At 37.3% G+C, this 14,689-nt stretch overlaps 2 protein-coding genes across 5 annotated transcripts in view; one reads left to right on the top strand and one right to left on the bottom strand.

Moving 5' to 3' along the window:
• Positions 1-591: 591 nt before the first annotated feature.
• Positions 592-9,113, bottom strand: LOC139954960 (E3 ubiquitin-protein ligase RNF220-like). Of its 3 annotated transcripts, none has more exons than XM_071955006.1 (8): positions 8,827-9,113; positions 6,987-7,067; positions 5,627-6,015; positions 4,609-4,735; positions 3,360-3,645; positions 2,578-2,692; positions 1,385-1,459; positions 592-767 (listed from the first exon to the last, which is right to left on the bottom strand). In XM_071955006.1, exons 2-8 carry the CDS (start codon positions 7,015-7,017, stop codon positions 696-698), a joined length of 1,095 nt encoding a protein of 364 aa, XP_071811107.1. In that variant the 5' UTR covers positions 7,018-7,067; positions 8,827-9,113; the 3' UTR covers positions 592-695. The 3 variants fall into 3 exon arrangements, with proteins under 3 accessions (XP_071811107.1, XP_071811118.1, XP_071811097.1); XM_071955017.1 differs by having other exon boundaries at positions 9,028-9,071; XM_071954996.1 differs by lacking the exon at positions 8,827-9,113 and adding an exon at positions 8,398-8,799.
• Positions 9,114-9,344: 231 nt separating this feature from the next.
• The window catches only part of LOC139954929 (peptidylprolyl isomerase domain and WD repeat-containing protein 1-like), a 28,901-nt gene continuing 23,556 nt past the window's right edge, over positions 9,345-14,689 (top strand). Inside the window, exons 1-3 of one of the 2 annotated variants that reach the window (XM_071954933.1) lie at positions 9,345-9,667; positions 11,227-11,331; positions 14,059-14,171. In XM_071954933.1, the coding sequence (XP_071811034.1) occupies positions 9,529-9,667; positions 11,227-11,331; positions 14,059-14,171 (357 nt within the window). In that variant the 5' untranslated portion in view covers positions 9,345-9,528. The remainder of the gene's footprint in view (positions 9,668-11,226; positions 11,332-14,058; positions 14,172-14,689) is intronic. The other variant, XM_071954943.1, reaches the window with a different exon arrangement.

Below are 14,689 nucleotides of genomic sequence, written 5' to 3'. Positions count from 1 at the left end.
AGTTGAGAGTAGAAAAAGAAATGTCAAAAAGATGACAAATTAATTCATATTTTCATGCATGGATAGCTTAGAATCTTTACTGTTACTCAACTGTTATCTGCTTAACCCTGTTGCTCCCCCTCCCCCTCCCCTCATTGTGAATGCCTACTGTTTCAATTCATACCAGGTTCACATGAAATAAGATACAGAAGTTTGGCTCAATACTAAACTATGGAATGAATAAAATGGCATTCAAGTGCTTTAGTATAGTAATCTTTGGTTCCTTTACCAGGAGATATAAATGTAAAAAACTTGCTGCATGGACAGCAATGTTTCAAAAGTGAACTGAAAATTAATCTTATCGATATCAATTTTTTGCGCAAATGTCAGAATTTAACAATATTAGTCAGTCATATCTTTAAGAACCTGACTCTCCCAAAAAGTAGTCAGCTGTAGAAATTTAAATCTGGTTAAATGCCACCACAAAGTTGACGAGTCATTCCTTGCCTGTGTGTATCATGAAAACATCAAGGCTGGAAATGAGGTGTGTCTTCAGATCAACTGGGCCAAAGCTTTGATAACATTATTTGTGGTCTTTCTTCGGATACTCTCTCTGGGTATCACATCCACTCACAGACATTGAGAAATCAAAGATAGATCTGCAATGTGTCATAGATTTCTTTCATCAGATAGGCAAAGCCACACACAGCTGACGGTCACAAATAAATAGTACGTAACTGGCCAGGGTTGGTGATCATCTGGCACTGTGGACAAAGCTTCTTGGCTCCCTGTAACAATAAAAAATTGAACATTACAATTTTTCAAATTACAAGGTGAACAAGAAATGTATTTTCAAGGTTACCTTAATTATTTCATATATGATAAAACAGACACACCACAATATTTAGACATTGTTAGCGAAAACTTATTCCTTATCTTAATAGCAACATGAAATTTTCTAGACACATATGTTGAACTAGTGTGTAGCAAATTTGGAGATTGTAAAGTTTGTCCAGATTAGGGCCAGCATCAGAACCATCCAATCTTGAGAAACATTTACCTACCACATCCAGTCTTAATACCAAACCCATAATTGGTGTGGGATCTAGAAATCAGAGGCTCTGGACCGGGACTTATCTTGGACTGGGCCTTCTTTGGACTTGCTTCAGACACGCCTCGACAGGACTTGGACCTGAACTTATACTCATCTCAGCCACATTCCTGGGCCACTTAATTCAAGTGCTTCTTTCTACCCAAAAAACTTTCAGGTACTAGACTACAGATGTCTACCACAACCTTCACTGCCCACCTCCCTCCTGTATCAATAAACACAACATTTACAAGCAAACATGACTACGAAGTGTTAAGTGAGCGTTGTAACTCACCACCACGCTATAGTACTTACAAGAGTTCTCATCCAACAGTCCTCACAGTAGACATGCCAACATTGAACTGATACCACCGGCTTCTTGTACGCATCCTTCAAGGGGTTAAGAAAACAACAAATTAGAAAACTTGAAACATATGAGCTGGTGTTTGAACAATGCAGCCATTATTATACCATGTCATTATTGCCATATATCAGTAGTGTCATTTATTGACTAGTAAAAACATCTTGACTGGTTTCTTTATTTACTGTGAATTTCTGAAGTTGGCCACAACTTATGTCCCTCCCTCTCCCCCCCCCCAACCACCCATCACCCCAACTGTTATGATACAAAGAGACAACTCTGTAAAACCTTACAATTAGCATGCATTCCTCATTGTGGCTATGTTAGGATAACGTTTTGTCCTGCTAATTAGTGTTGCCAGTTTCCTTACATTTCACTAATCAATACAAAACTTTTTCCAGAACTGTCGACCATATTAAAGCCGTGCAATCCAACACTGGCTGTTTACATAGTAATCCTTTCTGATTGGTGACTACACTGTAAATAATCACATGGTTTTTTTTTTTTTGGGGGGGGGGTTTAATTGTTGGTAACTATAGCCTTGGCATAAACAAATTGATGAAGCCCAGCAGAACTTTCTAGTCTACCATGTACTGAGCTGAAGACAAAATTTACTGAAATTTGGACAAAGTAACAGCGTGCATTTTCAACTTTTTATGAAGCAGTTGGGGATTTTTCTGCACACAAAAATGCTCCCAACATGAAGTTAAATGAACTCAGTTGAACTCTGACTACACAAGTAAACATCACCAGAAACCTGTACAAATCTTGGCAAGTGTACAGTACAACTTGTACAGTCCTACAACATCCTATGTTCAAGGTAAAACACAGTAAGTAGGAAAATTCCAGGCACTACTAAAAACAGAACATCTGAGGAACACATTCAGCTAGGAAATGCTAGCATGTTGTTACAACAACAAATAGGTACACAAATATGCAAAGAATGTTTGGCAGTCTTTGTATCCAGAATTATTTGGCATCTTGAATATTCTATAACAAAAAATATGCACAGTAAGACATCAACTTTACTGCACAAAATGAAAATGATTCACTGAACTTCTTTGAAGCAATAAAACTGACAATATTTTATAACGATTTGGTTTATCAACCAGTCATTAGTGAAATGAATGAAATGGTCTAAACTCACCAAGCAAACCAAACACCTCAGAGGGGCCTTGCCTTTCAGCTCTTCTGTAAGGCTAACAATCTCCATCTTCAAGGATTTGATCAACTCTGTCGTATCTGCTGTTCCTGAGTTTCCTCTGTGGAAGAAGAAAAGGCAAGCTAAGAGTTGATGTTTGCTTTGAAACATCTGAGACATTCATTAGTTAATAATCATCTGTCATAAAACCAACAAAGGAACAGCCTATGACCCATTGTAGTTACTTCATTAAACCATAACAGTGTAGCCTTTCATTACTTGCACCTTATTGGTATGAACAGTACATGTTTTGCAATGCAACCAGCTGCTATAATTTTATATACCAGGGAGAGCTAATCTACTGCAGGTACTTAACAAGGCAGTACACAGCATACCAAACAGTCTCGGGCATTATGTGCTGTTGTAAGATCACCAGTTGCTTGGTGTGAAAATGTTTACAAATTCATATGAATAAAGCTAGCTTTATCACACAATTACACTCATATCTTTTTTTCCTTTTTTTTTTTTCCTTTTTTTGTTTGTTGGGGGGGGATGGAGTTCCCTTCAAGCACAGTCTATGCATTAGTTTAATTAGCCTGCCAACAGTACTAACACCTCCAACATTAAGAAACATAAACTGAATTTTATTAAATACGGCTATTATGCGATACCTGACGCTGGCTAGATGTTAGCCCACCCCCCACCACTCCCCCCCCCACTTTTCAAATCGCCTCCTGCCCATGTTTTTGTCAAATTATACAATACTTTATCAATGCCATTCGCCTTACCTGGAGTGTTCAGAGCATCCACTACCAATTGCACTATGGTTCTGTCTACAGTCTCCTTTCGTCTGCTGCCCTCTATCATGATATACATTTGAGTTTCTCTCTTCCGTTAACGATCCCGTCCCGTTGCTCTGTGTATCCTGTTCTGGTGAATCTGTCAGGTGGATGAGATCCTCTTCCGTGAACTGAGGAGGGCCAAACTCGGCTGTTTCGTCCCCCTCAACATCCAGTTCGTCATCGTCGACGGCGTTATCATCTTTGGAGGTCTTGACGGTCTTGTAACCGCATCCTGTGAATAAAATGAACAAATAAGCATTAACCCCATAAACAATGACAGGATACTCAGATACAACAGAGCTGTCAAGTTAGTAGTATTATTTTCACCATCTTTGTTGTTGATACATAACGTGAGAGATAACTAAAATTTTTGCAGTGCATTCCGACTGTTCTGTAAAGAGGACTTACTCCCCACAACAAATCAAAACACATGAATGAACTTTCAAGGCAATATTTGTGTGAGACTTATGTAAGACAATCATTTGGCCATAACCAAATGATGCAATTATATTTTTCTTTCAAGATAAATAGCCTTAATAAAGTCAGCACCAGCCAAACACATGGAATTCACATGAATACTGGAAAGGCATAGCAAGTTTAAGGCGCATCAACTATATAACAACACAACACAATTGAAATAAATTTACTGAGAGTTTGCTCCAATCTGAATACCAAACATAATTGTCCCTAAGTGATGACTCCAGCAACAGTGAAGGATTGACAACAGTCAGCTTTACATTCATAGTTAATTCTGTGGAGTATTTGAATCTGAATAGCTTTCTATGCCACGTTGCAGTTACGACGGGACTTTTATTTTCCAACTAATCATACAATTTTATTTAAACTCGCATCAATGTTTGTTTCTTCTGTTGGGGTTACATGTGATTTATATCAACCTACCCAAGATGGGAAGGCAAAAGAATTTCTCAGACACAAACAATATCGCTATTTAAAGGAAATAATCCCATGAAGGTTCCTTTGTTCGATCAATTGGATTCACGCTTTGAACAGTACTCCATATTTTTGTTAAAATTGGGACAAAACTGTGGATAAGACAGAGAAAGAGCTGCACAGAGGCTGCTCTCAAGATTTATCATGGTTACTCAAATTACTAATACCAGTATGCAAGATTGTACAAGACTACTGTATTAACTTTAGTCTACTTTGGCCTTCCTTAGATGAAGCATTGACAAACCTTGAAGACCTCCCTCGAGTAAAGTTGTGGCTCGTATTCTGGTCTGTCCGGCCCAGGTATACTCCTCGAAGCTCTCGTCCTCATCTACATTAACATCTCCTTCACTGTTTTCAATCTCTCCAGATTGCTGATGAAAAAATTCCCAAAAAATACTGATAGACAAGCCATACCCATACATGTAACATGACACTGCAGTAAATACAGAGTACAGAGTAAGTTCAACATTGTTGTTTACTATGCTAGTGTGTTGAATGTTGAGGATCCAAAAAATATGTCGAAGTGGAAAAATTCTTCTTTTGATATCATATACCCTTCTCCTATTGTCAATTATTTCCAAACTTTCAATCTTAACCTATGTTATGTTTTTATAAAAAAAAAAAATTAAAAAATGCCCATGTCTTTGGACATTTGACAACAAACCATGATTTGAGTCCATGAGCTCTAACTAAGGATATCATGTCACATTTTGATTAAAGTGTACAGTAACATGTAAGTTTAGGTCTCTCTCGTCTCTAGGTCGAAACAGGTGAACACCATCACACACTGTGAATTATTACAAGCACTCTCTGTAGGTAGTTTACCTTTATCACACAAGCCTCAGCATGTTGATACAGGTGAACACCATCACACACTGTGAATTATTACAAGCGCTCTCTCTAAATAATTTACCTTAATCAGACAAGCCTCAGAACAGGTGAACACCATCACACACTGTGAATTATTACAAGCACTCTCTCTAGATAATTTACCTTAATCAGACAAGCCTCAGCATTTTGATACAGGTGAACACCATCACACACTTCTGAATTATTACAAGCACTCTCTCTAGATAATTTACCTTAATCAGACAAGCCTCAGCATTTTGATACAGGTGAACACCATCACACACTTCTGAATTATTACAAGGACTCTCTGTAGGTAATTTACCTTAATCAGACAAGCCTCAGCATGTTGATACAGGTGAACACCATCACACACTTCTGAATTATTACAAGCACTCTCTCTGTAGGTAATTTACCTGAATCAGACAAGCCTCAGCATGTTGATTCATCTGCTCTGCAGTGCCAGTCAAGGTGATACCACAAACTGGGCATTCTGTATCGTTTGTGCAACCACTGGTACTAGCTTCGTCACATCCTCTCATCTCTTTAGGCCTTCGTCTGGTTTCCCGTTTCCTCTTCAGACGGAGATATTCCTCAAACCTGTCATCTGACCTGCCATCTTTACTCTCATTATTTTCTTGCGTCTTCCTCCTCTGTGGATACCGTAGACTTCTCGATCCATCCTTGGTCAGTTTTTCCAGTTGTTGGAGTTCAGAGTGGAAGTGTGACTCTACTTCCTGTTTGCGTATGGTCAGACCACAGACCGGGCAGGTCTTCCTACCTTCATTATAGTGTCTTTGATATCCTGTTAAGTATAAATGATTAAATACTGAACTTGCTTGAATGTGTCAATATGTCAGTTAGCAGTCACGCACAGTGGATGTAATCAAGAAGTTAAGGAGTTAAGTTAATGCTTGTGGTGGAAGGGGAATGGTAAAACGAAGGGAAGCTAGGGAAGGGGAGGAAGGGGTTACTGATGTCCTCCACTGGGACTCACATTACTAGCTGCATATTTTCAAAACACTGACTGTACATAAAAATAAAAATAATTTGAAAATAAGCATGGAATGTTTTACTAGAACATGTTTCAGATCAGTGACCTCATGTTAGAGACAGTCAGGGGAAGAGGATGGGGTTTGGGGAGGGGGTTAGTAATAAAACTACTTTAGTACTACGTTACATACTGTGTAGCCAGCAATCACACCCAAATACATGTGATACCACCATAATTAAACAGGAAAGGATTTAAGTATAGGAAGTGGCAATCCTGAGGTCACTGGATCAACTTCTTCCATTGTAAGGAAAAGCTTATTTGCTTTTGTAAAATTTATGGCTTCATTCCAGTTAATAAATGATTGTTGAGGCAGAGAGGATGCATAGCAACCAACTTTTTGCCAGATGCAAATGCTGGTCATCATACATGTGATCCACAAAATGAGGAAGGGCATAGGGGCACCCCTCACCTTCAAAAATAAAAATGAATTTTGAGACCCATAGCATGAAAAAAATGGTGGCATGAACAGGTTTTAAATTGCTGTTATAATGCATAACTTCATGGTAGCTTCTGATTGGAACATAAAACCTGTCATGTGTGAACTTTTAAATTGCCTCTTTAATTACGTGTGACACTACATAGCCAGATGAGGGATTTTGGCTAGTATGCAGGTCTAACCCGCCATTTGCAGGTCACTGGTTAAATTGATATTTTAATTATGTGTGACACTACATATCCAGCTGCAGGTCACTATGTAAGGAAGCTTTGAAGATGTATCTTACTGCTTTTCTTTTCCTGGTCTTTTTCAGTCATTGTTTCATCTTCTTTGTTATTGAAACTAACTGCCAGTTGGTCTACATTACCTGCAAAACAATACGTAAATTAAGTGTCATTAAATTCAGAATTATTATTACTGTATGTCATTCATAATTTACTAAAATACAAGGTAATTATTAAATTTTGCAAAACAAGGGCTAAAATTTGATTTAAGGTCAATTGTCATGATTGTAAATATGAAGAACAAGATTTAAAACTATGTCCTGTACAGTATATATCTTAACTGTATTAAATTAAAATATATACAATAAACATACACAAACTTACCATTGACATTATAGAATTTTCATACAATTGTCACAGTACTAACATGTCTAGAACATATTACAAGGTCAAATAGGCATCCTTCATTGCTCTAAGAAATCAAGTTGTAGATAGCATGCGGTTCAAAACACACACAATCTGGACCTCAAATATATTTTAACAATTAACCCAAGGAGACAAATTCTTTATATAATCTACAGCATACATACCATCAACCAAGGGCATATATATATATATACACCTTTTTGTATTGGAGGATGAGAGGGGGGGGGTGGGGGAGGGATAAGATGTTATCTTGTCCAGGAATGGGATGGCTCCTTCACTGCAAAATGGTGCTACATTTTACAACTTTTGAAAGAATGTTGAGCCATTTCCCTGGATTATATTGTACCGCTCATACATTTTATTGCCGCTGATTGTATGTCCAGAGGTTCGAAACTGGTGAGGAAGGTAGAAAGTTCAATGTCGGCATCTGTCACCTGTATTGAACAATGCTAGTTCTGTTTTGGTGATATATTTTGCCTTACTCTAGTAATCAAACATGATAACTGGAACTCATTTGTGATTCCTAAAGCCGGATCTCAAAAAGAGATATTTTGAACAGACTCTGTTAATGGAAATAAGCTACAACTTTAGGCAATTGAATATATTGAAATGTAGTCTGTTGGAAAATCCAGAACAATGAATAAATTTCCAGCCTCCACCGGATTCGAACCAGAGCTTCCTGATGTACGAACACTCTATATATATGCACTGCACAATTGGGTTTTCTGTAATATCAGGCCTGCCAGTTGTAGGTGGAGTGCGACTTAGCCTCCACCCCTCCCCATCTCACACCCATCCCCCCTCACCCCAGATCTATGTCATGAACCTGCATTGAAGTCTGTGGAGCCATAGGAATGATATGGTTCATCTCTGCCTCATAGGTATGTATATGCAAGAAGCATTCTCTGATATTGTTTGGAGGAGGTACACAAACAGATCTAAGATCTTTCATACTATTGGGAGGATCACTGGAAGAATTTGTCATCTATTAGGTTCAACCATCTTTAGTAAATGAAGGCCAACAAATTATAACTTGTTACAGTGCACCTGTCACAATGGAAATCAGTTTCCACACAATCTGGAATTTGGTCTGTAGGCTGCAATGTTGTGATCGATTTGTGGCGGGTGCTTGCAATGTACTATTTTTATGCTGCAATCTTGCCCATTTTTGTCTTCCTCCGATATCAACAGACAGCATGCAGTATGATTATGGATATGAAGTAGTAATTACAGTACCTACACTGCTATTTGCCATGGCAATGGGAGTGCTGGCTAAGGGTTTACATTGTGTATTGATCGTAGTACAAGTAGTAGTAGCTCACTGTTTACGAACGAGTTTTAAAATGGTACTGCAAAGAGTGAACATGTTCAACTTTTGGCAAACTGTCGTAGAATAGCTGAATCTCAATGCTAACAATGAGTATACAAGTACAACACAACAGACTGTTTACATGACATTTCTCATTTCATACTTGCCTCCTTCGTATGCGTACAACTTCTGTTGGTATGTTACGAGACAAGCTGTAGTTGCATTGTTATACCAGTAATATGTTGCTTACGAATTCTTTTCTTGGTGTTGTAAACCCGAAATAATGTTATGAATGGATTAACAAAGGATAGCAGAATATTGTCATGTTAAAAGTCTTAAAGATTAATTATGATTACGAAAGATTTAACCAGGTTTAAAATCCTCTGTTTGGGTCTTCAGCAGGTAGATTCAGCGAGTTGACCAGAAACTTTTGAACTGAATAATCATGAGACATAATAACGTATCTTGATGTTTATTCATATATAAGCATGTTTCTCGCAGACGTTTGTATGAACATCAATACAAAATATTTCGATAAAAGTTGCTTCTTATGTTCAATTTTGCTGCAGATAACATCAATATTATGTTTAATGATAGCATGTTGTTGCATTGCTTAGATAAATCTGTATTTTATTCGATCGAGTCCGAAAATATCTTCGACGAACTGCAACAACGTCTAATTCAAAACCTTTTACTGAAAACTGCCTACTCGGCCATAGCTTCTAGGGAGAGCCATAAACGGAGCTGGACTAATTCGACCGGCTTGCCTCCTATCATTCAGCTACACTATAATGTAAAGAGCGAGTTGTGCTTGTTTTGCTTTCAGGGTGGACGAGTTAACCAATCCAAAACTTCAGCAGAATCAGAAAATGGCGGCTACCATGGCTAGCGAAAGCAGTGATAGGAAAAGACAACATAGTGAACCTACCGGTGATGAAACAAACCAAGAAGAAGATGAATGGATAGGACCAATGCCAACAGAAGCTGTGAAAGAAAAGAAGCGAAAAGGTTCGCCGTTCAGGCTCATTTGAGTCTTAAAAAGTTAGGACCTAGTCGTTCGTACTGTGACAAGTAACGGTTAGGCCTAACATTAGGCTAGGGCCTAGGCATATTTTGCTTATTTTATTGCTAAGCCCTACAGTATAGTATGTGCGCTATGGTACATATGCCTACTGTAGTGTTAGGTGTAGCACTTGTTGTAAGTTATAGACTATTTGTTATTAAGTCTAGGGTAGGCTGTCCCGACATACCCGTACTAGGTACGACATATGAACTTGATTGAAAGACAATCAGTAAGGTTAGCCCAGTAGTACTAGGTTATAGTTGAAGCTTGTTGTAGTACAAGTCCAAACGTGGTACTAATTACCAACCTAGAACGTCAGTTAGAACTAGAAGTAGTATTTTAGTAAATAAAAATTCCGTAACTTTGCCTACTGCATAGGCTAATACTTCATACGTCTTTGCACACTATAGTTACCATGATTAATTATCAAATTGAAGCAACTGCTTAATGCAAGTTTTAATCTCTAGCATATAGCCTTCATGAAATCAAATAGGCCTAGGCTAGAATTCAAAGAGAACACATTAATTTTGTATTTGCCAGCAGTTTCTTGTAATTGCTCTTACATGGGACCTGTACAAATGCAAATTAATTTCATTCTGGCATAGCCTAATTCTGATCAATTTCAATTGAATCACATGGTAACAGGATAAAGCAAAGCAAAATAAAATTGGTGGTGAACTTATAAGATCTTAGAAGCTCTTGGAAGTTAGAAGTGTAAAATTACTATGCACGATCAAGCCACTAAGCCTAGGCCCCTTACGTGCCCTAAAGTAGGTCGTGTAGGTAGTAGGGAAACAGTACATTCCAACACAGCTGCCACCATTTCTTTCCCCCATAAATACAGGTTTTTATTACAAAAGCTCACAGTTAATGCAAACAACCAAGATTATGCCTAACTTAGGTCCAAGTCTAGCCTCAGTAAGCTGAATGTTAGGCCTAAGTCTAATTGCTAGGCCCCACAATTAGGCCTGACTAAGGCTACAGTACTTTTATCTGTGTTTTGTCATTTAAAAAGAAAAGTGCCTGCCAAGTCTGCCTGGCTTATATGGAAAATTGAACAAGAATACAGGATAATCTCGTTGCATACAGAAAGCTTGATTTGATGTCAGCAAGTAAGATTGATTTTGTAGGCTGATTTAGCTGTAACTACTTTGGCTCATAAAGTGTTGTGCATGTCACCCACAATTTAAGTAAGTGTTGGGAGCACTTATGGTGTTAACCTTAGGCAATGGTCGGAAAGTATCCTGCTTTCTTCATGATGCTAAATTATTCAATATGAAATAAATTTTTATTGATATAGGTTTAGTGTACAGTGCAGAGCCATTCTTCTATACTAAGCTGTGTTGCGTTTTATTCACATTTACCTGAGCTCGCGCCAACCCAACTTGAAGGTAATTCCTTAGATGGAAGATTTACTGTATATATATACTGTACATATTGTGCAGTCCCTATGTTTGCATAAAAATGTAACCAGGTCCCAATCAGGCAGCATCTACTTCCACAGGTGACATTCCATGCATTGCGTGTGGAAGGAACATAGATACAAGCAGCGAGGAGTGGGTGGACTGTGCATCTTGCTCGAATGGACAGCACATAGCATGTGAGACTGGTAAGTACCATGTACAGTACAGAGGCCTTGAATGTCATTATTGCCCAATTCTTTAACAACTCGCACTTACTGGAATCCTGTTAGTTCCAATTATTGCCTCGCTCTTTTTTTTCTTTTTTTTTTACTCTTTTATATATAAATTTTGTTCCTAGTTTTCTTCTGTGAGCTTTCTTTTCATGACACAAATTCATAACACTTTATATTGAAGTATATATACAACATAAATATATGTCGGGTAAAGTAACATGATTTTCCATTTTGAGAAAATTATGGATATTGTACTTTTACTATGAACTTTTAATTACAGTTTGTAGGTCACACTGAAAATATTTATATAAATATATATATCTTGACTATATTGCAAATTAAATATATCACACTATTTTTCAAATAATGTTGATTTTGGACTGTTTTTGTGACTTACTGAAACCATGTCTCCTACAGAACTAGTCACTACCGAGTAGAAAAGTGAAAACATCTTACTTTATAACAATTCTAGGGAATAATTTGCATATATATCTGGTATCCCATCCCAAATGCTATATGCACATTACTCTTGTACTGTAGATGTATAGCAGTATTTTATACAGGATCCATAGTATTTTATAAGTGATAAATTTCTGAGCGTTCGAAACTGCTACACCAAATTTGAACGCTGAATTTTTCCCAAAATTTCCAATGAAAGTGTACCAGTTCAACAATGTGATTCATGTGAATATTACTGTAGAATAAGAACCATAAACAAAGTTATAAACTAACCTACTTAGTGACTTGTGTATTATCATGTGTACAGAATTGGTATACGTTATCAAATTGATATATTGTCTGAGCTAACAGGTCTCTCCAGTTCAGAATGATGTGTCATTTTTGTCTCATTCATAAAGATTGTTGCTTGCAAGTAGTGCATAACCCTTTTTGGCTTATACATTCTTTAGCCATCTCGTGCAAGGGGTTTCTGCGTCAATTATAAACTATGCAATATTCATGTTCAGTAATAAGTGATAACAGCTGTTTAACTATTAATTTTTTGGGGGTATTTTTTAGGGTTGGGCGATATATCGAAAATTATTATTATCGCGATAATTTTTTTTCAAGACGATATTTTTTGAGGATTGAACAAATGACGATAATTTCTTGTGAAAGAAATTTGAAATAGATGTAGGAAAAAAAATTTCCGTTTTATGTGTAAATGTTATTCTAGCATTCCATGGTTAAGAAAGTTGAAAAGAAATATTTTATCAACTTCATTTACTGACTTTTGAACTTCGTAAAAACCCGTTCTTTACAACATTGACTGTATAGAGAACAAAACTCTGAAAATCAGTAGAGAAATTACCAATTGTGTACGAAAAGTAAGTTGGTACACCTTTCTAATTTTACGATAGATCGAGCAAAATACTTTCGAAAAATTCACGCAAAACTGGCATATCGTGCTAAATGCAACAAGTGTCATGTAAACAAGGCTCTAGTACACCCATTTATGAATAAACCAGAAGACCACATCTGGTGTAAAGCGGGGGAAAGAAAGTATTTTATAGAATTTCCAAAAAAAATAATAATAATAATATCCTACCATAGTTAAGTGTATAGTAAATAGCCTAACCACTTCGTCGGTTACGGATCTCACGTAACAACAAAAACACAACTAATTGTATTTTTCGAAGTTGACGATTTCTACAAGGACATGGAAACAATATTTAGCAATAATTAATCACGCCTGGTGGCCTAAAACATGGAATTACAAGGTTTACTTTCATAAAGATGGCCATACTGTAGCTATTGGGGCCTTGATATCGTGCTATGTCTGTATGGTATAGACTGTGCCTCGTGTATCATTGGGAAAATATTGTTTTGTTCATGCGGAGGAGTCGGTTGGCTTGAGGTGTGTTTTACTTACCTTAATGTTACGGGGATATTTACCTACTTTCCTTGAACGTCTAAGATAATATTTCGCATAACTTTACGGATCCTTTACTGACTTACCTAATTAATTCTACAGTGGAGCCAAAAAAGTTTACTCCATGAAAAGTTTTTTGGAACCGTGCCAAAAATGTTAACAAACAGGTGTTAGACAGGGGGGTTGTTTTGCGAGGTACCTGAGAAAATTTGAAGCACATTGTAGCCTACCGTGATATTTAAGTACGGTTAAACACTGCAGTTGTAAACTGATTGTTAGGCAGTCTAGAAACGGGGCTTTGCCGAACGTAGTTTTTTTCATAATTTCGACAGTTTTGTAAGTTAAACTTTATAAAGATTGTAAGACAGATTAATTCTCTTTTCATTTTATCACATAATATAGCTACTCTAACTTGTCATTTTAAAACTTTCATCAGTTTCGTTACAATTTAAATTCATAAAGTTAGTCAGTATTTGGAATCCTCAAATGCGAATTTTTTATCGCCAGACACGCAAAAATACTTAACTTTTCCGGGGGCCTTCGCCCCTGGACCTCCACAAGGGGTTCCACCCCTTGACCCCAACGGGGCTCTAAGGCGGGCCTGAACCCCACGCCATTATGCTCGGTGTGTTTGCTGCGCGAAAACACCGGTGGGAAATCGGCAATTGTTTTTAGTGTGTTCGCGAACACACTAAAAACAACAAGAAAAAATTATCGTAATTATCGAAATATCGCGATAATTTTTGAACTATTTATCGTGACATTAAAAAGCAAATATCGCCCAACCCTAGTATTTTTTAATACTGCTAACTTTTTTATCTTTCCTTTAGGCATTAGTTCAACTTTGTACAAGGAAGCAATGAAGTCTTGCTGTAACATCATTTGGAAATGCAAGAATTGTTCTCCAAGTACAACTTTTGCACTTTCTTTCATTGGATTACCAGTAAGTATAATCACACTGCACACTAGATACTCCCCATTCAATCGGTCAGTGAAAACGTATTTTGCAAGTTTGCGAAGCACACATGTGCTTTGTGATAAATAGCTGACATCTTGTTGGAATAGAAGTGATTGATTCCTTCAGAAAGAACAGACTCGTTTTTCAGAGATTGGTTGTCCAAGTGGTAAGGACGATGGTTGATCAGTGTGTAGTAAAGGTAGTCCTCTGGCTCACTACGTGCTGGCTAGATCGCTCTCTGTTGTAGACATCGTTTCCACATCTTCTATTGTTGCTTCACTGGCTTGACACTTTCTAGTTGAAACTATCACGTCAAGAGTACTGTAGGCATCTCACTGGTGACATGCACTGTAGGAGAATCTTTTAAACTTTGGTAATTGGCTGAAATTTTAACTTTTGCCAAATGTATTCAAAAGACTTTACTATTGTATGTTGAAGAACTGAGTACATTCATTACTTCAGGTTCTTATTTAATTTGATGAGCTTTCCTTTGAAGACTTTGT

This window comes from Apostichopus japonicus, chromosome 2 (assembly GCF_037975245.1).
Source record: "Apostichopus japonicus isolate 1M-3 chromosome 2, ASM3797524v1, whole genome shotgun sequence".
NCBI classification, from domain to species: Eukaryota; Metazoa; Echinodermata; class Holothuroidea; order Aspidochirotida; family Stichopodidae; genus Apostichopus; species Apostichopus japonicus.
The sequence above is the reverse complement of the archived record's forward strand: the minus strand, read 5'-3'. Positions and strand labels throughout refer to the sequence as shown.